Source organism: Protopterus annectens, chromosome 1.part2 (assembly GCF_019279795.1).
Source record: "Protopterus annectens isolate FY-2018-M chromosome 1.part2, PAN1.0, whole genome shotgun sequence".
NCBI lineage: Eukaryota > Metazoa > Chordata > Ceratodontiformes > Protopteridae > Protopterus > Protopterus annectens.
In genome coordinates this window covers 355,364,641-355,386,747 of record NC_056727.1, presented here as the reverse complement: position 1 = coordinate 355,386,747, position 22,107 = coordinate 355,364,641, and the positions used below count along the sequence as shown (strand labels likewise).

Sequence of the window (22,107 nt, the reverse complement as noted above, 5' to 3'; positions counted from 1 at the left end):
AAGAATGTAAGAACAAGCTTATTTTGAAAGGGCTTATTAAACCCTCCTTTGAGGAAGCTTTGAATCCTCCTGTTGCTTCCAAAAAGAAAAGATCGTCGGCTCCGACAAGTCCGTCGGAGCCGACTTCTAAAAGAAAGTTGACCTCTTCTTCCTCGGCTCCACTGACTTGGGCCGAGTGTCGAAGTCTGCCTCGATACCTCCTACGGCTCCATTGTCTTGAGCCGCAAGTTGGAGTATCGAGGTGAATCACCTCCATCGGCTCCAATGGCTTGGGCGGTGGAAGTGTGCAGCTCAGACTCTTCCCCTCGGCTCGAAGAAAAGGCTTCTTCGGCGCCGATAGTGATCCATGAGTTGGTGGAGTCGGCGCCGACAGTATTGGAGCCGTTTGAGCAGGTCCCCTTCTCCCTGGGAGCCGAGAGGAAAGTCTTCTCGAGTGTCTACCTCCTCTAAATCCTCAAGACTATCGGATTCGGACCTGGATAGGGTTTTACAGAGGCTCTTCCAATCTCCAGTATTTGCTAAAATGGTCTCGGCTCCAGCACACTTTGCTTCGAGCCGATCCCCCTACACTCTTGATTCCTCCTCCAACCTCTTCTGAGTTGTTGGAGCCGGTGGTGGTGGAGCAATGTGGAGCCATACGGTCGGAGCAGAGACCCCTATCAGGCCTTTCGGCTCCGACCATGCTTCCTACCCTGTCCTCCGGTTCAGGGTTTGGTACTCGACCTCAGCCGGGCCCGAGGGAATACCTTGGGATTAGGTGCTTGGTACCTAGTCTTCCTCTCGAGCATCGGCTGCTGGAATTCCCAGTGCCATCGTGGCCTCTAGACCAGTGACTTCCTTGGATTCTGGAGGTCCGGCCTTTGAGGCCATGAGGAGCGCGCTGGCCATGCCCTTGCCGGTTCAACTAGACTCTACCTCACCGTCCCTAGATTTGGTGACTGGTGCCTCTGTTGCGTTGCAGCCCCGGCAGCGGGGCCCCAGGGCCTGAGGATACCCCAATCGGGGTTCCCTTCTTCGGGTGGTCCGTCCGAAACTGCTTGGACGAACCCCACGGAAGAAATTGTGTAAGAGGAAGCACGTAGACTCCCAAGATGAGTCTATTACATCGGATACTGACCTCGATGACGCTGAGGGGTCCCCCAAATCATCTTCGGATGATATCTCCTTCTCAGATATCTTGGAGATTCTGAGACAGAGTAGTGACTGGCAAGCCAAAACCCCTTCAACTGAGGAGTCCGTCTTCCTCAAGGCCTTTGGGGCCCAGCCCTCCGCCTCCTGGGTGTCTCCGCCCTTCGATGAACTCCTTGATTTGATTTCTCGAAGGGTGTGGGAACACCCTGATTCTGTGGAACCGGTGCCTGCGAGGCCCAATAAATTCTTGTCAGCTCCCCCACAAAAAGAATTTCTCACAAAGGGTGTACCGGTAGATGCTTTGGTGGTGGCTTCTGCCACACAGCAGGACGTGGCAGAGGCTTCGACGTCTATTCATCCTCCTAATAAGGATTCTAGGAGTATGGATAGGTACGGGAAGCATACCCTGTCCTCAGCGGCCTTTTCCTTACTGTCGCTGAATTATTTATGTCATTTTACAAGGCTCCAAAGGGATCTTCTCAAAGAGCTAAATGACTCCCTTGTTGGTAATCTACCTGAAGCGCTGGCCTCGACTGTTGGCGCACAGATGACTACTCTTTGTTCTATTGTTAACTCGTCCATGAGGCTCATCTCGTATGCGGCCGAGGGGGCGAGTAGAGCAGGAACAGGCGTTGCCCTTAGGAGACAAGCCTGGTTACGCTTGTGTTCGTTCTGGAGGCCTTCAAGTCTTCCTTCGCGGCCCGTTTGATGGGTCATCTTTGTTTGGACCCAAGGTGAAGGACACACTAACTCGGTGCGAGCAGGAGGGCAAGACTTTGACTGCCGTTGGGGCCCGTTATTCCGCTTCTTCCAGGCCTTATCCCAAGGCTGGGAGAGGAGGGAAAATGTGGTTTAATATATCCCAAAAGTCTTTCTCTACTCCACCCAGTGATTCCCCCTCCAGAGGCAGGGAATTTTGGAAGACGCCGCCCCAGAGGTGGCAGAGGCCCCCGTAACTCTGGAGACTGCGATTCCTTTCGTGGTTCTTCATACAACCAGCGTTCCTGAGTGGTTGCCCGACTGTGCAGCTCCGGAGCCAGTCGGGGGTCGCTGCGGCGCATCCACAAGCTTGGGAATCCATAACAAGCAATCAGTGGGTGCTTCGCATTATTACCGGAGGATATATCATCCCTTTCAACAAACCCCCCCTTTCTTTAAGGGAAATCCCGGACGTGCCACCCAGTCAGCGGGATCAGGCAGCATTAGAAATTTCAAAGCTGCTAGAAAAAAGAGCCATCCAGCCTGTCCCCACCGACCAGATCGGATCAGGAACTTACTCAAAATTATTTTTGGTACCAAAAAAGACAGGGGACTTCAGGCCCATATTGGACCTCAGTTCATTGAATCGTTTCGTCAAGAAGTCCAGATTCGAATGGTCACTCTTCAATCTATTCTTCCTTTACTGGAAAAGATGCATGGATGTGCTCAATAGATCTCCAGGACGCTTACTATCATATTCCCATAGCTGAAGAGTCCAGGAGACATTTACGCTTCCGCCTCGGAGCCAGTCATTTCCAATTCCGAGCACTGCCCTTTGGTCTCACCACAGCCCCCAGGGTGTTCACCAAGTGTCTGGCAGTGGTAACTGCTCACCTGAGAAGTCTGGGATTCCAGGTGTTTCCTTATCTAGACGACTGGCTCCTTACAGCCACCTCCGAGCATCTACTTCTCCAAGCGCTCAGAGCCACATTCAACTTGGGCGTTTCTTGGGGATCACATTCAATTTGCAAAAATCTGTACTACAGCCTTCTCAGCGTATTACTTTCATAGGCGCAGACTTAGACACAAAAGAATGCGCCTTCTTACCGGCAGCAAGAATTCAGATCTTACAAGATCAAGTCAAATCCTGCCTTCACTTACAAAGAGCCCCGGCCCATCGGATCCTACAACTGTTGGGCTCGATGGTGTCGACTATACTCCTAGTTCCCTTGGCCAGACTTCACATGCGAATTCTACAATGGCTACTGTCGGTTCAATGGTCTTATCAGGAACTGCCCTTGAACCACTTAATCATAATCACGGAGAGTTGCCGTCGAGATCTGCGTTGGTGGCTTCTACAGTCAAATCTCGACCAAGGGCGATCCTTTATTCCTCAACGTACCGTTGCCACTGTGACCACGGACGCCTCCCAGGTAGGGTGGGGGGGTCATTACCTGGACAGGTCGGTCCAAGGCACATGGCAGATCCAGGAAACACATTTGCATATCAATGTCCTGGAGATGAGGCGGTACTATTGGTACTCCAAGCTCTCCATCACGCTCTCCCACAGGGCCCAATTGCGATCCTATCCGACAACATGTCGGTAGTATGGTACATAAACAAGCAAGGGGTACCAGGTCTTACCCACTATGCAGAGAAGCCATGAGACTTTGGCACTGGGCGGTAGCTACCAACCGCTTTCTAATGGCAACGCACATACCGGGGAAGTCCAATTTGATTGCGGACAGATTAAGCAGGACCATTCTCTTGCCCCACGAGTGGTCCCTCAATCAGAGTATAGCTGCGAAAATCTTCGACAGATGGGGTCTTCCTTGCTGCGACCTGTTTGCCAGCCCCCACAATGCGAAATGCAGAGAGTTCTTCACACTGTTCCCATTCAAGGGACAGATTCCCAGGGACGCTCTGACTCACGTTTGGCCCCCCGGTCTTCTCTACGCCTTCCCTCCGTTCCCCCTCCTACCGAGGGTGATACAGAAGGCCAGTTACATGGAGAGCGAGATGATTCTGATTGCCCCGCACTGGCCTCGTCAAGTTTGGTTCCCTTTCCTACAGAGGCATGCGATAGAAGGTCCATGGTTTCTGGATCCGGTGCCAGACCTGTTGACTCATCAGTCAGGACGGCTTCATCCATCTCTCAGGTCCCTGAAGTTGGCAGCATGGTTACTCCACTTCCATCCTTAGTCCGAGATAATGCTCTCTCGCCGGATGTGGTCCACATTCTGTCTTCTTCCATAAACCTTCCACCATCAAACTTTATTCCAGTAAATGGAAAAGGTTTGCCTTCTGGGCTCAAGAACGAGGTATAGATCCTCTCACTGCTCCAGTATCAGAGGTTCTGAATTTTCTGGCCTCCCTTTTTCAGTCGGGCTCTTCAGTTTCTACCATTAAGGTTCAATTAGCGATCTCTAATTTTCATGCTTCTTTTGAACCTTCATTGATGTCTCACAAACTTTGTAAGGCTTTCCTTAAAGGGGCTTGGCTCCTTAGGCCTCCTTTATCTCAGCCTGTTTCCCCTTGGGATTTGAATATGGTTCTTGCTGCCCTAACTGCCCGTCCTTTTGAACCAGCTGCTACTTGTGATTTAAAATTTCTGTCTTGGAAAGCGGCCTTTTTAGTAGCCATAACATCTGCTAGGCGAGTTTCAGAACTTCAAGCTCTTTGTTCTGATCCTCCCTATTTGATTTTTCACAAGCATAGAGTTTAATTGAAATTAAACCCCGCATTTATACCAAAGGTGGCCTCCTCTTTCTGTATGCAACAAACTATAGAACTCCCTGTCTTTTTCCCAGAATTCTCCAATAACGCAGAATATACTTTGCATCAATTGGACGTACATAGACAACTACGTTTTTATTTGAATAGAACCGCTCAAACGCGGAAATCAAATCAGTTGTTTGTTTCTTTTGCAGTGAACAAATTGGGTCAACCAGTAACAAAAGCCTCCATATCTAAATGGATTAAAGATTGTATCATTTTTATTTATTCACAGGCTCATAAAGACCTTCCCTTTCCAGTCAAGGCTCATTCTACCAGGGCAATGGCTACTTCCGTAGCTTTTCACTCCAAGTTATCAATAGATGATATCTGTGCTGCGGCAACCTGGACTTCTCCGCACACTTTTATTTCTCATTACAAATTGGATGTGGTTTCTCGAGGCAGAGCTTCCTTTGGTTCCACAGTTCTCAGGAGTGTGTTCCAATGAGCCACCCGGAATGTAGGTGCTAGGGACGCTGTCCCATCTGTCATGAATGTAGGCGAGATAGGATCCCATTACATCTTTTAGTTATGTACTTACCATAACCCGGATGTATGGGATCCATCTCGCTACATTCATAATACCCACCCTCCTTCCCCCTTCCATTTGGATTTAGAGGAGCTGTAGTCACTTTTTTCTTGGTGTTCTTTCTTGAAGAACTTTAGTTGGTTATAGTGACTAATAGTGTTTGCTGTGTTTACATGGGTGTATGAAAGCGAACAAACAAGATCTGGGGAAGCAGGTGTAGTGCATCCTGGGATAGGGAGTAGCCCAGCCAATGAGAGACTTCGTGCTAGTGTATAAGTTGCCGAGTCGGAGCCGATGGATCGGCTCCGAACCCATCTGTCATGAATGTAGGCGAGATGGATCCCATACATCCGAAGTTATGGTAAGTACATAACTAAAAGTTATGTCTTGTTGTAGGTATAAAGTTGAACAAGAACCAGTTCAAATAAATATGACATAGTGGCAAATGCTTTAATCTCTGAAAAAATATCTGTATGTTGATAGTTTATATTTTATTGAAAAAGAATCAGATATCAAACTTGTAACTTCTTTTTTAATTATTTCTTTTTTGGGTTAGGGAAGATTTACAATTGCTGCTAAACACCATATCACAATTGCTGAAATCTATGAATCAGAACTGGTGGATATAGAAAAGGTAACATTTTTGAACATTTGTTGATCTTCTTGCATGTTTGAAAATGCCGGGGAGGGGAGTAATAAATTCTATTTGATTCAAATTCTGTTAGTTTGGATGAGTGCGTACCATTAAGCAACACTGGCTGCGAAGGCAGCAGACCATACAACTTCCTGACAAATTGAAATATTGCTCTTAGATTACTAGTATTGATGACACATGAAATAAATGATGGAAAAAAAAAAAAGTCAAGAAATGTGTTTTCTTGTTAACCAAAAGCTATGGCAGAAAATAACACCTTAATAAATGCGTCCGAATTTGCTCTATAGTATACAAACTGCAGGATATATTAGAATGGATGTAGGTGGGTCTTATACATGCAGCTAGGTTGTAACATTGGGCATCGCATACTCATTCACTACCAGATACCTTAATTTACTTGTTGTCAAGCATTCAAAAAATGCAATTACATTTTCTGAAAATAATTCTAAATAAGATTACCTCCAGTCCACTGTTCACAACAGCATTTTGAGTGTCATGCTTCATAAACTTAAGGCATTGGAAGCCCTTTGGGGAAAATAGACTGCTGCTCCAATGTGTAGCAAGCTTATAAGTATTTTTTTTTTTTTGTTATTCCTTTAATCCCTTCCTTTTTACTCATGTGACGCACACAAACTTTGACAAGATAGCTGTAAAGTAAGAGCTTCCTGGGGGCCCCCCATCCATCACTAACCTCTGGCCATAGACATAGGTTCATAGGCTTATTTTACCAAGCTAGTGACCTCAAGGTCCTTTTTTATGCCTAGCCATGCTTCCCAAATCTCTGACAAATTCTGGTGCCCTAGATAAGTGTAAGTGGCTTGGAAGGTGAAACGTTTACAAGCAGGATTCTGAGAGATGAACCATTTGCAGGCTGCCTGTGTCCATTAGAAACCAGGGATGAATTTCCTATTCCTTATCCAGTTATCCAAGTTACACTTAAATTGGGTTAGGGAGGAACTCTGCTTCACATGGATGGGGGGAGGAACTCTGCTTCACATGGCTGGGGGAGCCAGTTTCAGAGAAAGAGTGGTCTCTGGGATGCATACCTGTCTTTCCAGCAGGTCCTGTTTATATCACAGGCAAGGATTGAGCAACATGCAGTAACATATTCCCTGGTCTGTCACTGTCAAAGTTTGATTAGGTGGGGGAAGATCAGATGCTGTGGAAGGACCATGACTTCTCACCCATCCTGGAAGGAGGAAAAGTGTTCCCAATAATTCAAAATCCTCAGAAATATAATGATTAGCTTCACTAAATTGTCCACACCTGTCGGCCGGTCTGTGTGTGCCGGTCTGTGTGTGCCGGTCTGTGTGTGCCTGTCTGCGTCGGTCGGTCTGTCTGTGTCAGTCGGTCGGTCGGTCGGTCTGTCTGGGTCGGTCGGTCTGTCTGTGTCTGTCTATGTCGGTCTGTGTCGGTGTGTGTGTGAGGGTTGCAAGTTTTCTTGTCAAATTGGGTTTGATCAGAGTGCACTTTATCATAAGTGATCAATGCAAACTCTGCTCATTGAGTTGCTGCAATAGAGAGAGCAAGATTTGTTCCTCTACAGGACCTATTTTAAAGCTTGCCATGGAGTTTTGATGAGTTGAGAGTCAATAGATAGGCATTACGTGGTATGTCCTTGCTTCTATAATTGCCGTGTAATCAGGGAGACACACACACACACACACACACATATATATATATATATATATACATATATATATATATATATATATATATATATATATATACATATATACATATATACATATATATATATATATACATATATACATATATATATATATATATATATATATATATATATATATATATATATATATACACACACACACACGTGTATATATATATATATATATATATATATATATATATATATATATATATATATATATATATATGTGTGTGTATGTATATATATATATGTATGTATGTATACATGGATACACTTCAGGATGTCGAAAGCCAATAATCTTGAATTTCAAAACACTGAGACCAAAATCTCAAAAATTCAAAACGTTGAAAACTCAAAACATTGAATTTCATAACATTGAAAAAAAAACACAGGAAACCAGAACTTACTATATTTCAGCACAACTACATACAGAAACATATTACACTTCTCCAAATATATGTAGGGGGGGGGGGGCAGCAACCCCAAAATGGCAAACATACTGTTATGTGCTTCATGACTGCCTGTTGTAACCTTAGTCATGTTCCCTTCTAACTTGCTATACTACAACATAACTCATCTTAGTGTAGTGCGATCTTGGAGTTGATATATTTATGTAGCAGGGGGTGTGGGGTATGTGTGGAAAAGTGTAATATGGTTTGTCTTTTATTTGTTTGTGTGTAGTTGTGCTGGAATATACTAAGTGTTGGTGTCCTGTGTTTTTTTTTCATTGTTATGGGATTCAATGTTTTGAGTTTTCAATGCTTTGAATTTTTTAAATTTTGGTTTCAATGTTTTGAAATTCAAGATTTTGGGCTTTCAGCATTCTGAAGTGAATCCATATACATACATGCATATATTACTCTTAGACGTGTTTATATATAGATATATGTAAACACACACACACACACATTTTCTGTGTGTGTGTGTGTGTGTGTGTGTGTGTGTGTGTGTGTGTGTATAAAGAGAGAGATTTTGACTGTCCAGTTGCAGTTGGTTGAATTAACTGTTTGCACAAGACCACTATATTCTCCTTTGTGGAGTTTCTACATTCTCCACTTTTGTGGAACTGTGGAATTAGTATATATAAACTGGAGATGAATGAGGCCTTACCTGTAAATGTAATAAGGGATCTGGGGACCCAAGTAGATGGTAATCTCTCCTTTGATAATCATATTGCCAAGGTGGTTAGAAAATCCTTCTATGTGGCCCACCTAGTCACAAAAGGGTTCACATCTAGAACAAAAGAGGTTATTGTGCCCCTCTACCCATCATTCATCAGACCCATCATAGAGTACAACACCCCATTTGGGATGTACCTTACAAGACACCTGCAACAGCTGGAAAGACCACAGAAGCACCTCACCAAGAGGATTACTGGCCTCAAACATATGCCCTATGCAACCTGACTGAAGAAACTCCAGCTGTACTCTGTTGCATACCACTTACTCAGAGGTGATCTCTGTCTGACATACAAGGCCATGTCCAACCCAGAATTGATGGACATGCTCCACCTAAAAAAAAAAAAAAAAAAAAAACAAATCCCCAAGAGCTGCATGCTCTAGGGATCTAAACCTCATCACAACGATAAAGATAGATTCCTGTCCCAGAGACTCCCCATGCTTTGGAACAGGATTTCAATCTACATTAGGCAGAGCCCCTCACTAACACTCTTCAAGAGAAACCTTGACGAGTGGATGGGAAACAGAAAATTTACCCCAGGGATCACTGCAGTGGCTCTGCTGGACAGAGGCACAGGGAACTGAGATGTATAATATAGATGTATGTCTGAGTATATTATCAGATGTGTGTGTACATTTAATGTATATAGAAAGAAACAGCACATAGACATGCGCAAACATGCACAGGTTACATATGTAATTGTACACATATTTACGTGTAAAAGGATGTATGTAAAATATGAAAACATGTATTCCGGAAAAGGTGTTTTACATGATGTATTTAATGCTTTTTGCAATATAGACATATGCTGCTGTAGTAGAACACACACTGATAGGCCCTTCATGGAAGACTGCCAAATTCATGTGGAAGTCCCCACCCATTCACACTTTGCAATATAAGTGCTGACATTGTCTGGGAATGTGGTATGACTTTCTGATATGCTGCTCATTGTGGTGCATTTAAATAATGAGTGAGGCGTGTAAATCTGCACCTTTTTTGAATTGTCCCATAGTTCAGTGTGGTATCTAGTACTACAGGGGATTTGTCTACTGGTTACTTCAGAAGGATGCATATTAAGAAGACTAGTTGGAATAAATCAGTGTGACTGACAGTGCAACAGTATAAACCAGAAAAGTCTGTTCATAATGTATTGCATTCATGTGCAAGACATGAGGACATACCAGTGAAATGGTCAAATAATAATTATGAATTGGAAATCAAACCTGCTGGAACTTATGAATGACTTTTCTAAGCCCCAAATCAAACCTCCTGGAACTTATGAATGACTTTTCTAAGCCCTTTTCTGTTTTCTCTACATTTCATAGACAGTAAGCAAAATTTAGTGGTGGCAAAGATGTATGGACTTTAACATTGTAAGTGACAAGTGAGTTTCTGTAACTGCCAACATTTTTGCTGCAGATGTTCATCGTGTTTCACTGTTGCAGTCATTACTCTTGGGTTATCCTGCTGGCAGGCTACCCGCAGCCGGCCTGAATTCCAAAGTCTAGGTCCAACGTCGGTTGCTGTTGCCTCTTCCCTGACGTCAGTGCGCCAGGGGTATAAAAGATGCAGCCAGCGCCATTTTCTTCAGTCTTTCTTGCCGCGCAGTGCCCAAAGCAAAAGCAGTTCACAAGTGCCGGTCGGCCGACTCCTGAGATTTTCAAATCCGAATTTCAGAACCGAAGTCTTCATTAAAGCTAAGTTCCCAATTGGGGAAACTTTTTTCTTGCTCCAGACCGATGTCAGAAAAAGTTAACAATTGTATTTCCTGTAGGAAGCAAATACCTCATAAGGATTTTCACTCTTACTGTATTCCATGCCTAGGTCCTGACCACGATGTTGCTAGCTGTCGGTTTTGTGCTAGACTTAGCCAACGCACTATTAAGCGTCTGTTCGATTTTGCATTTCATTACTTTGGCCGAAGGTTTAATTATATAATGCCGTCGGAACAGCCGACGACTGGAGTTTACAAAAAATGCAAGGACAAGGAAAAGGATAGGCATCCGAGGTCCAAAACCGACGACGAGGCCTCCGTTAGGCCAGTCGCCGGTTCTCGGTAAGGCGCTTTCGCAGTCTCTGGCGCCCGCTACCTCAGAGCCACAGGCCGCTTCCGACACCCACGTGGAGCCGACTGGGCCTCTGGATACTCAAGGTTTTGGACACTCTGAAATCATTCCCTCAGATGGGTCCGGAGCTGCTGAGCAGGCATCGGCTTCTGAGGGTGTCATCAGACCTACACAGTTATATGTTAAACCATATTCAGCTTCAAAGAGAAAGACTAAAGCAACTCTAAAGACAAAGAAACAAGTACAGCATTCTCCTACTCAGACTTCCATGCCTAAAAAACAGATGCCTAAAAAACAGATGCTTAAAATGGCTAAAGACCTAATTACTTTGATCAGGGGTTCCCATCCCCCCTCCTGATAAGAGGCCTAAGCAAGAGACAGAATATGATTCGTCTGATCAGGTTTCTATTTCCTCTGATTCCACTTCTGAACAGGATTATTCTATTCCTCCCTATGAGGATTCTGATGCTGAAGAATCCATTCCTTCAGCTTCTCCTCCTGAGGATTATTCTTTTGGGGAAACCCTGCATACCATGAGGGAGCATTTCCACTGGGAGAGCCAAGATTACTCAGAATCGAAGAAGAGGCTCACAGACTTTCTGCTTCTTCCTCAGCACAGACCCCTTGCTATTCCAGTTGTTCTAGACATTGTAGATGATGTATTTTCAGAGTCCGGCCTTTCCTCTGACTCTTTACCCCCTGCACCTGCTAAGCCAGACAGATTCTACAGGGTCCCAGAGTCTCATAAATTCCTATATAAAAACCCCGCTGCTGACCCAGAAACTACATCTCAGGGTCCCAAAGGGGTCAAAGCTTCCACTGCAAAAAACCCTGTCCCCTCTGATAGGGATTCTAGGGCACTGGACAGATGGGGGAAAAATCATCTTAAAATACTCAATTGTATTTATTACTGCTTGGTGTAACTCATTCTAAGCCTTTTGGTTTAAACACTTGGGCTTCGGACCAGTTAGTTGTTTTGCACTGAGAGGGTTTGTGGTCTGCACTGTTGTGGCAGAACAAGTAGCTTACATCCTTCTAGGTTGAGAACTGCTGATTGAGGTCTCAGTGTCTGTTATTCTAAAAGTGTATTAATTCTGGTTTAAGCACTTGGGCTTTCAAGCCAGTTATTTTACATTAAGAGGGTTCGTGGTCTGCACTCTTGTGGGAGGAGAGGCTGGACTCTGCCCTTCTGAGCTGGGAATTTCTGGTTAAAGGCTTATAGTGCATGCATATCTGAACTGTTTCTTACTGAAGTTGGTGCACCTTGTTTGCTGTGGCATAGACTGGATTCGGGCCTGCTGGATCTAGCTTTGTTTGTGTAACTTGAGCACTAATCCAGACATTCTCTAAAGTATTCAATGGTATTTATTACTGCTTGGTTGTAACTTGATTAAAGTGTAGCTATCATTCAAGTCTTTTGGATTAAGCACTTGGGCTTCAGACCAGTTGTTTTACATTAGGAAGTTTTGTGGCAAGCACTGTGGTGGCAGGACAGGTAGCTTTCATCCTTCTAAGTTGGGAACTGCTGATTGAGAGCCCAGTGTCCAAGTGTATTAGTTCTGGTTTAGGCACTTGGGCTTCAGGCCAGTTATTTTACATTAAGAAGGTTCGTGGTCTGCACTCTTGTGGGAGAAGAGGCTGGACTCTGCCCTTCTGAGCTGGGAATTTCTGGTTAAAGGTTTATAGTGCCTGAATATTTGAACTGTATCTTACTGAAATTGGTACACCTTGTTTGCTCTAGCATAGACTAGATCCAGGCCTGCTGAATCTAGCTTTGTTTATATGCTTGTTGTTTATTTGCTTGTTATTTCCCTGGAAGCTAATTCCACCTAATACGCAACTTCTCAGTGCTTCTGTGGATCACTAGTGATATCTGCATTGCTTACTGTACTTATTTCCTTGTTTCACTTGAAAGAAAGTTACTGTTTGTCGTTTTTGCATTTAGTTACTTGTAACACATTGCACTCAACTTACCTGGCACTTGCTCACTAAAGCAATTATATAAGTCAGCACTAAAAATTAAAAGCACTACACCCTCACTCCCCACTGGCCCTTGTTTTCAATTAAGGATTTCCCAATATTATTCTAGCATGTCCAAAGGTCAGTTGTCAATCTCCTCTCGGTCCAGCTGGTGAATCTGGGAATCTTGAGGCAATGTTATAACTGCCTCATGTACACAGACAACCCTCTCCTCCTCCCACATAACACAAATACTTGCGAGAGATGCAGCTATTTAGCCAAACTGGAGGCTGAGCTCTCTCAACTCAGGACTGGCAAGACCAGACAGGAGGAGAAGGCAACTACACACACCACAAAACCAGCCTCACATAATGCTACCACTCCACTGAATCAAACACATAAACACACAAAGACATACTCGGAGGCTCTGAGTAAAATTTACCTAAACAGCAGAGGCCTTCAAAGCAGACACCCAAACAACTGCTACCTCAAGACACCCCACAAGCAACACATAAACCACAAAAGCAGTGTGCAAAGCAGTCACAGCCCTTAAGGCCAAATACAACACCAAACATACTTGTCATAGGTGACTCCATAGTCAGACACACTGACGTCCCACTCACCAGGCTGAACAAGGAGAGGGTCACAGTAAGCTGCCTATCGGGCGCTAGAATCCGCCACATAACACAAGCACTCGGGTCACTCCACGGCAAGTACAAATATGACACAGTCATTGTCCATGCTGGTGTGAGCGACCTGAGACGTACCTCCCTGGACTACATGAAAAGAGACATAGAGGAGCTCTCTGATTATGTAGCCCAGGCAGGTATGACCCTAACCCTGAGCAGTATCCTTCCTTCACCAAGAATGATGCCACAATATAGAGACAAGATGATCAGCTTTAACAATTGGCTTAATGTCTGGTGTCATTCAAAGGGGATCCAGTGTCTGTCTGCCTGGGATGACATGCTTGACAAGCCACGCTGCTCGCAAGGGCGGCTTGCACCTGTCACCCTGGGATTCGGATATTGGCTAAGGCTCTTGCCACCCCATAGTGCCTTTTTAGGCAAGGCTCAAATTCTAAACCTACCACCCTAGAAAACAAAAATGGGAAGAAACTGAGGGTAATGCTGCTCAATGCCAGAAGTCTAAATCTCAAAATGCACGCACTTTTCGAGGCCCTTCTCAGTATGGAGAATATCGATGTCTGTGCTGTAACTGAAACCTGGTTCAAGGCTCCTGAGAGCACCCGGCACTATTAGGTTTTACCTCATATCATGCGTTCGGCCCCAAAACCCGGACCACACCACAAAAGGAGGGTGTATCCATATTCATAAAGGATACCCACACCTCCAGGTTGGTGGCAATGCAAGCTTGAAACCATCCAGGTGCAACTAACCATAGGCAAAACTGCTCTACAAATTGTAGCATGCTACAGGCCACCCTCTCAAACTCAGGAACCCCACACAGCCTTCCTGAAGACACTGGAGGGTATAAATGTATCTCCAAACACCATCATATTGGGTGACTTCAACTACCCGAATATAGACTGGGAACATTACTCAAGCCCTAACTTTCTAGCCCAACGGTTCCTGGAGTTCATAAATTCAAATGCCATGGAACAGCTAGTCACTGTTCCCACGAGAGGAGAAAATATACTAGATCTCATTGTCACAAACATGGGGACAAAATGCTCCACACCGAAGTATATCCCTCATTGGTGAGATCTGATCATAAACTAATCTCACTGGAAATCCACATTCCGCCCCCCCCCCAAACAAAAAGACCATAGTGAAGAACTTCTCTAAAGCAAACTTCACACTACTCAAGACTGGTGTGGTATCCTTCAAGGCCCCTGAGCCAGTGGAAACCACAACCCAAGCTGGAAGCCCTTACAAATGCCTTCTATGAACACCTCCAGGACTGCATGGATCAGGCAATCCCAAATAAAATCAAGACTCTTTCCACAAAGGGCAAACGTCCAGTCTGGTGGACCCCAGCCATTAACAAACTTTACAATAAGAGGAGAAAGCTATTACATGATAGAACAAAATCCATAAAAGGGAAGTCACCCATGATCATTATTAGTAAAAAATACGAGCACTCATAAAATCAACTAAGGCCAATTTTGAGAGAAAAATTGCCATGGATTCAAAGGACAATCATAAGGCCTTTTTCAGCTATGTTAGGAACCTGGGTGGAAACTCCCAGATATGCTCAGAATTAGTCCAAAATGATACAAAATCACTGAACCCACAGACATTGCCAACATACTGGCAGACAGGTTCAGTGCAAACTTCACCCCTCTCCCCTAAAGGAGAGATAACTATCCCAGCCGAGTGTAGCCTCCCGGACATCTCAAATGCGCAGGTGAAAGCTGCTCTCTCTAAAGCTAAAAACACAGCATCAATGGGACGGATGGTGTCCCCGGCTGTGTGCTACATGAGCTAAATGAGGAATTAAACCCGCACATAAGGCAGCTGTTTAATCTCAGCCTTACCACAGGATACGTGCCCAAGGAGTGGCGACGGCAACTGTGGTCCCACTCCACAAAGGCGGCGCCTCACGGACCCTGGTAATTACCGCCCCATAAGCTTAACAAGTCTAGTCTGCAAAGCTATGGAGAGGATCATAATGGAGCTCATAAACAAAGATATAGGGGACTTGCAGACATTGGACCCGACCCAGTTTGGCTTTGTCAAGGGAAGATCATGCCTTTTGAACTTGGTCGACTTGAAACAGTCACCAAGGCCATTGATGAGGAAAGGCAGTCCATACAGCCTACCTTGACCTTGCAAAGGCTTTCGACACAATACCCCACTCGGGTATTGTAGAAAAACTTACCAGCTTAAATGTAAACCCATATGTCACAAGATGGGTTGCAAACTGGCTTAAGGACAGAACCCACAGGGTTAGAGTTGCTGGCGCTGTGTCAGACTCCAAGCCGGTCACAAGTGGTGTCCCACAGGGCTCGGTCCTTGTCCCCCTATTGTTTGGCATCTACTTCTCAGAAGTACAGGCCAACATGGGAGGACTTTGGCTGACAAAGTTTGCAGACGACTGCAAACTGGGCGCCATAGTGGAAAGTGCATCGGACACGGATATCCTTCAGAAGGGACTCACGGAAACAGATAGCTGGTGCCAGAGCCATGGCCTGAAGTTAAACGCCAAAAATGTATAGTCATACCCTTCGGGAAAAACAAGGTAACCCCAAGCTACCATATAGGTGGCAATCCACTAAGCACAGAAGAGGTTATCAGGGACCTGGGGACCCAGGTTGACAGTGGCCTTTCTTTTGACACTCACGTTGCTAAAGTGGTTAGAAAGACCTTCTACATTGCCCACCTGATCATGAAGGGATTCACATCCAGATCTAGTGAGGTCATTGTTCCCTGTACTCTTCACTTATCAGACCAATGATCGAGTACAATGCCCCATTCGGGATGTATCTCACCCGACATCTGCAGCAATTGGAGAGACCCCAAAAGTTCCTCACTAAAAGGATAAAGGGACTCCAAAATCTGTCATATGCTGCCAGATTGAAGAAACTCCAGCTCTATTCAGTCGCATACCGTCTGCTCAGAGGTGACATGTGCCTGACATACAAGGCCATGTCCAACCCGGAATTAATGGACATGCTCCACCTCAAAAAATCCAAATCCACCAAAACCACTAGAGCAAGCGACTTAAACCTTAGCACGGATATAAATAGGACGTGCTGGAGGGATAGATTTATCACTCAGAGACTCCTATGCTGTGGAATAAAATCCCAGTCCATGTGAGGCAGAGCACCTCGCTGACTCTGTTCAGGAGAAATCTAGACCTGTGGATGGGAGATCATAGGTTTACCCCGGGAATCATCTCTGTGTCACTGCTGGACAGAGGCACAACAAACTAATGGGCACAGTATTTTTTCATATAAGGGGTGGCGTAAGCCACAAAAATTTGGGCTAGGCTTATAAATGCCTTAGGGCAGATAGCCTAGTATAAACCTATGAACCTGTGAACTTCTGCTACCTTGGCTGTAAGGGCTTTAAATTGTCAGTTTCATATGCTTAAATATCAGCAATACTTAATGTCACTGCTTAAACAGAAAATGTTGCCAAATTCTGAAAGTTCAGAGAACAAGGAAATTCAGGATTTATTGCATGCAGCTGAACAGGTGGGAAAGCATACTTTGCAATGTGGTTATGATTCACTGGAGGTCTCTTGCAGGGCCGCTGTTACAGGTTCTGTTATTAGAAGGCATGCTTGGTTAAAGGAACAAAATCTGCCTGATTATGTTAAAGCAAAATTATTAGATGCTCCATTACAGCATGATACTTTGTTTGGTGCTAAAGCAGAAGAGGTGTTGAAGAAAATGGAGGATAAAGCGAAATCCATGCAGACGGTTAAGGATTTCTTACAGGTACAGCCACCCAGATTTAGCAGGAATTGGCCTTCAAAAAATTGGTCCTTTCCAGTGTCAGACAGGCCACAAAGAGGCAAATACAGATGTCCCAGAGGCAGATCTCAGCCCAAAGGCTCATACAGGCCTAAACAATGGGGTGCTCCTACCTCCAAAAGCGGAGAAGGCAAATCACAACCTTACAGGAAACAATCCCAATGACTTTCCTCTGCCAGATCCAAGCACTTTTCTTTTGGCAGCCCCTTTGGGGGGCAACTAGCACTTTTTTCACCAAATTGGCAAATGATTACCCAAGACAAATGGGTCTTGAACATAGTGTCCCAAGGCTACAGGGTCCATTTTCACACCCTACCAAGAGCAAAAGGTATGTCAGACCTGCCACACAATCAATGGGCAGAGGCACAAAAGCAAATTACAGCCGTCATGGACATGAGGGCCATTCAACAAGTACCACAACAACAGCAGGGGCAAGGATTTTACTCCAGACTTTTAGTGCCCAGAAAGGACAAAACCTGGAGACCAGTATTGGACCTGTCTATACTAAACATGTTTCTGGAGGTTCCAAAATTCAAGATGTTGACTCTACAGCAGCTACTGCCCATGCTGGGCAAGAAGGCGTGGCTCGTAACTTTGGACCTAAAAGAGGCATACCTGCATGTCCCAATCAGACAATCTTGCAGAAGATACCTCAGATTCATAGCTGGCTCAATGCACTACCAATTATCTGCACTGCCCTTTGGCTCATATACTGCGCCCGGGGTCTTCACAAAATGCCTGGCACCAGTAATTGCATTTTGCAGACAAAGAGGAATTCAAATATATCCCTACTTGGACGACTGCCTTATTCAAGCAGAGAACAAAGACATTCTTCTAAAGCATCTGGCATTTGTAAAAAGATTACTAATTTGCCTATGGTACACAGTAAATGAAAAGAAATCAAAACTAGTACCCTCTCAAGAGATAATATTCCTGGGTGCAAGCTTAAATACAACTGCCCAGATGGCTTATCTCATGCCAGACAAACAAAGGCAACTGACTTCTTACTTCAAAAAGTTGGCAACAAAGACCCAGTTATCTGCAAAGAAAATCCTGCAGGCCTTGGGCTTCATGGCATCCTGCATTCTACTAATTCCATATGCCAGACTGCATATGAGGAAACTACAATGGTATCTAAAAAGTGTTTGGACTCAGCATTGCCACAGCCTGGAGACAGTAATTACATTCATTCCCTGCCTGCAACAGGAGTTTTGATGGTGGGCACAGGCCTGTCACCACAACAAGGGTCTGTCATTCACTTTACCCATAGCCAGACAGACACTGACAATGGATGCATCAGATTATGCCTGGGGGGCCCATATGGCAGGAAAATGTATTCCGGGCACATGGCCTGCAAGCCAGATGCATCTTCACATCAATCAAAAAGAGATGCTAGCTGTTGAGAATGCCCTGACGGCTTTCAAGGATCTACTTCATCCAGGACAGCTACTGATAAAGATGGGCAATACTACGGACATGTGGTACATAAACAAGCAGGGAGGTACACATTCCTACCCCCTCTGCAGACAAGCAATGACCTTATGGGACACAGCATTGACTTATCAAGTTCACCTGCAAGCACAATTCCTGCCAGGAAAAACAAATACTCTGGCAGATGAACTAAGCAGAAACCTCATGGATCCCCACGAGTGGAAACTGGATCCTCAAGTCTTCAGCATGATAACAAGGAAATGGGGATGCCCAGACATAGATCTGTTTGCCTCCCCTCACAACTGCCAATTAGAGATTTTGCACAAGGATTTATCACAAGCATGGAGAGTGGACGCCCTATCCTTCAGCTGGAAAAACCTAACAGTATATGCCTTTCCTCCACTGCCTCTCCTTCCCAGGGTACTCCTAAAGGTCAGACAAGAGAAGCCAAAAATGATACTGATTGCATCAGACTGGCCATGCCAGCACTGGTACCCAGTCCTAAAGAGCTTGTGTCAAGGTCCAGCATGGATATTGCCTCAGACCTCTCACTTGCTGACCCAACAAAACAATCAGATCCTGCACAGCCAACTCAGGACCTTAAATCTGGCAGCATGGCGGCTAATGTAGCCATTTAGAACACTCATCTTTCAAAAGCTGTTATGGATGTTATCTTGGAGGCCAGGAGGCCCAGTACCAGAAAATCTTATGCAGAAAAATGGAAGAGATTAAACAAGGCATTGACACATATGTGCCAAATATCCCTCAGATTTTACAATGCCTAACTGAGATGCTGGACAAAGGCCTTTCCTTTTCATCAATTAAGATTCATGCCTCTGCCATTTCAGCCCATTACAATACGGAACCACCTATCTTTTCTCCGCCTTTAATAAGGCGGTACCTCAGAGGGGCCAAAAACATCAGGCCTCCAAGGAGAGCACCAATTCCGGCATGGGACTTCAATTATGTCTTGGAGAAGCTCACACTGCCTCCTTTTGAGCCAGCTTCAACAGCTGATATAAAATTCTTATCCTGGAAAATAGCTCTGCTCCTAGCAATAAACACTGCAAGACGAGTCTCAGAGTTACAAGCACTCATGGCTGTCGAACCTTTTATAATTTTTCATCCAGACAGGGTTTCTATGAGGACAAACCCAACATTTATGTCTAAGGTGGTGTCCAGTGTGGCCCTCAACCAAACAGTTCACTTGCCTACCTTTTATCCAAATCCACAGAACAAGGGTGAGAAAATTCTGCATTCTTTGGACATACACAGGCAGCTATGCTTCTACTTGGACAGAACTAAATCTTTCAGAAAGACTGAGCAACTTTTTGTATCATATGCTGCAGAATCACAAGGAAAGGCTATCTCGAAACAGACTATTTCTAAATGGATAGCCCATTGCATCCGTTTCTGCTATTCTCAGCATGGCAAATCAGTGCCTAATGGCATTAGGCCTCCTTCTACCAGAGCAGCAGCCACTTCAGCAACCTTCCTCAGAGGAGTACCAACCAAAGACATCTTAAGAGGCTGCAAGTTTTGGAGTTCAGTGCACACTTTTACAAAGGACTACCACTCACTTCTTTACTCTAAATCCAGAGCAGGCTTTGCCACTGCACTTCTGCAGGGCCTCATAGCCTCTTCTAATCCTGTTTAGCCCAGCCACCCATCCTCAGCTTTGGGATTCAACCCAAGAGTAATGACTGCAACAGTGAAACACGATGAACATAGTACAGTTGTGTACCTACCATAAATGTAGATGTTCGAGTGTATTCACTGTTGCAGTCCAGGTTACCCTCCCACCATCCCCCTTTCTTTTTCTGGGGTTTATCTGTACTTCTCTATTCTATACAACCTATGTGGTGTATTTGCTTTTAGATGAAGGAAATGTTTCTTTACTGCATGTATGTGTATTGGCATTATATATTTAGCCTACCCTTTTGGGGGCACCTGACATCTGGGGCAAGAAAAACTGAAGTAAATGTCGTCGGCTGCATCTTTTATACCCCTGGTGCACTGACGCCCGGGAAGAGGTGACAGCAACCGACGCCGGACCACGACTTTGGAATTCAGGCCGACTGCGGGTAGCCTGCCAGCAGGATAACCCAAGAGTAATGACTGCAACAGTGAATACACTCTAACATCTACATTTATGGTAGGTACACAACTGTAATTTTCTCGTTGTTGGAAGCTCATGCTTTGGTGTGCTGTGGTCCTGTACACTGCAGTGAACCGAGCCCTATACAGTGATATGCAAGTTCCTTACTGCATAGCATTCCAAAGGTGTGGCAGGTCGGACACCCTCTACAGTAACAGCTTCTTGGGTATACCGTTGAGCTTTCTGAATTCCAGATTGAAAGAAAATGAAGTGTCGTATGAGGAAGAAAAAGCTGCATTTGAAATGGAGAGATGTGCAAGAGAAATTTTGGAGAAAATAAAAGGGAAAGATGGAGAGGTAGAGGAACAGGAAATGGAGAAAAGAAAGAAGGAATAGAAAATGAGTGAATTAGGGAATTAAAGTTTTATACAAATTTAAGTAAGTGATAACGTTTCTCTATGGAGATTGTTCATCAGAAATTGATAGGTTTGAATTCATATATATTAGAAGAACAGCACATCTTCATTAAGCAGGGTTGATGTAACACACAATCAGGTACGATTTCATGCTTTTTGCCTCTATTTCTTCAGTTCCCCCAAATATAGAGGGGCTGTCGGGGCCAAAGCTAGGCAGCTGGTACCCTGGACAGTCATCTGACTGATGCTCTCATCCCCTGCAACCTAAAGTTGAGAAGAAGGAAAACTCCAGAATGCCCATCTCAAACTGATAATGGTGCTGAGAAGTACATTGAACTTGAAACTTCTAAAAGACTGAATGTCTCTCTAAAGTGAAGTATTATGCAATAGCTACTCCTACTGTTTCACAGAGCAAAGCTTTTGTGTCTGAGTATTAAGAGACAACTGGTCAGGATATTTTAACATATGTTTTAATTTCTCATTTCAAAATGTATTTTGTGTTTTGTATGGGATGTGATAAAACCTTGCAGATTTCCTTTTAAGGGCATATATTCAATTGTTAAAGGAAAGAGACTACAAAAAGTGAATAAGATTCTAAGTGTTAGAAAACTGAAAAAATGATGAACACAGCAAGTGTGACGAGAGATGTGTGAGTTGCAATGGAAACATAAATATACTGTGCAGCATAAGTGCTAATAGTACTACCACAAAGTGGACTTCAGACTGGTTGCACACTAACAGCTTAATTTCAGCTCTCCCAGTGTGAAAACAGAAACTCGCTAGAGATCCAGTGAATTTGTCTTTTGGGGTAAATTTCAGTAACTGGCTAGTAAGTACACTGCCTGGATGCCAGCAGAAAATAAATTGATTTGCATTCAGGTTCTCTGAATCACAAAAGGTGATGAAAAAACACTGTCTAGGAAGAATCCCTTCAGCAAAAAATGGGTCAAGATCCAGCTTTCATGCAAGACACGACTTTCAGTAATCTACAGGAAAAAATAAATCAAATCTGCTCTGAGCTGATTAGAATAAACAAAACACTGAAGGAGT

The 22,107-nt window shown here is 44.4% G+C and overlaps 1 protein-coding gene across 1 annotated transcript in view; it reads left to right on the top strand.

The window, feature by feature from the left end:
* Window positions 1-22,107, top strand: part of NAPB (NSF attachment protein beta) — a 665,740-nt gene that overhangs the window by 371,008 nt on the left and 272,625 nt on the right. Inside the window, exon 5 of the mRNA XM_044056384.1 lies at window positions 5,691-5,768. Within this exon, the coding sequence (XP_043912319.1) occupies window positions 5,691-5,768 (78 nt within the window). The remainder of the gene's footprint in view (window positions 1-5,690; window positions 5,769-22,107) is intronic.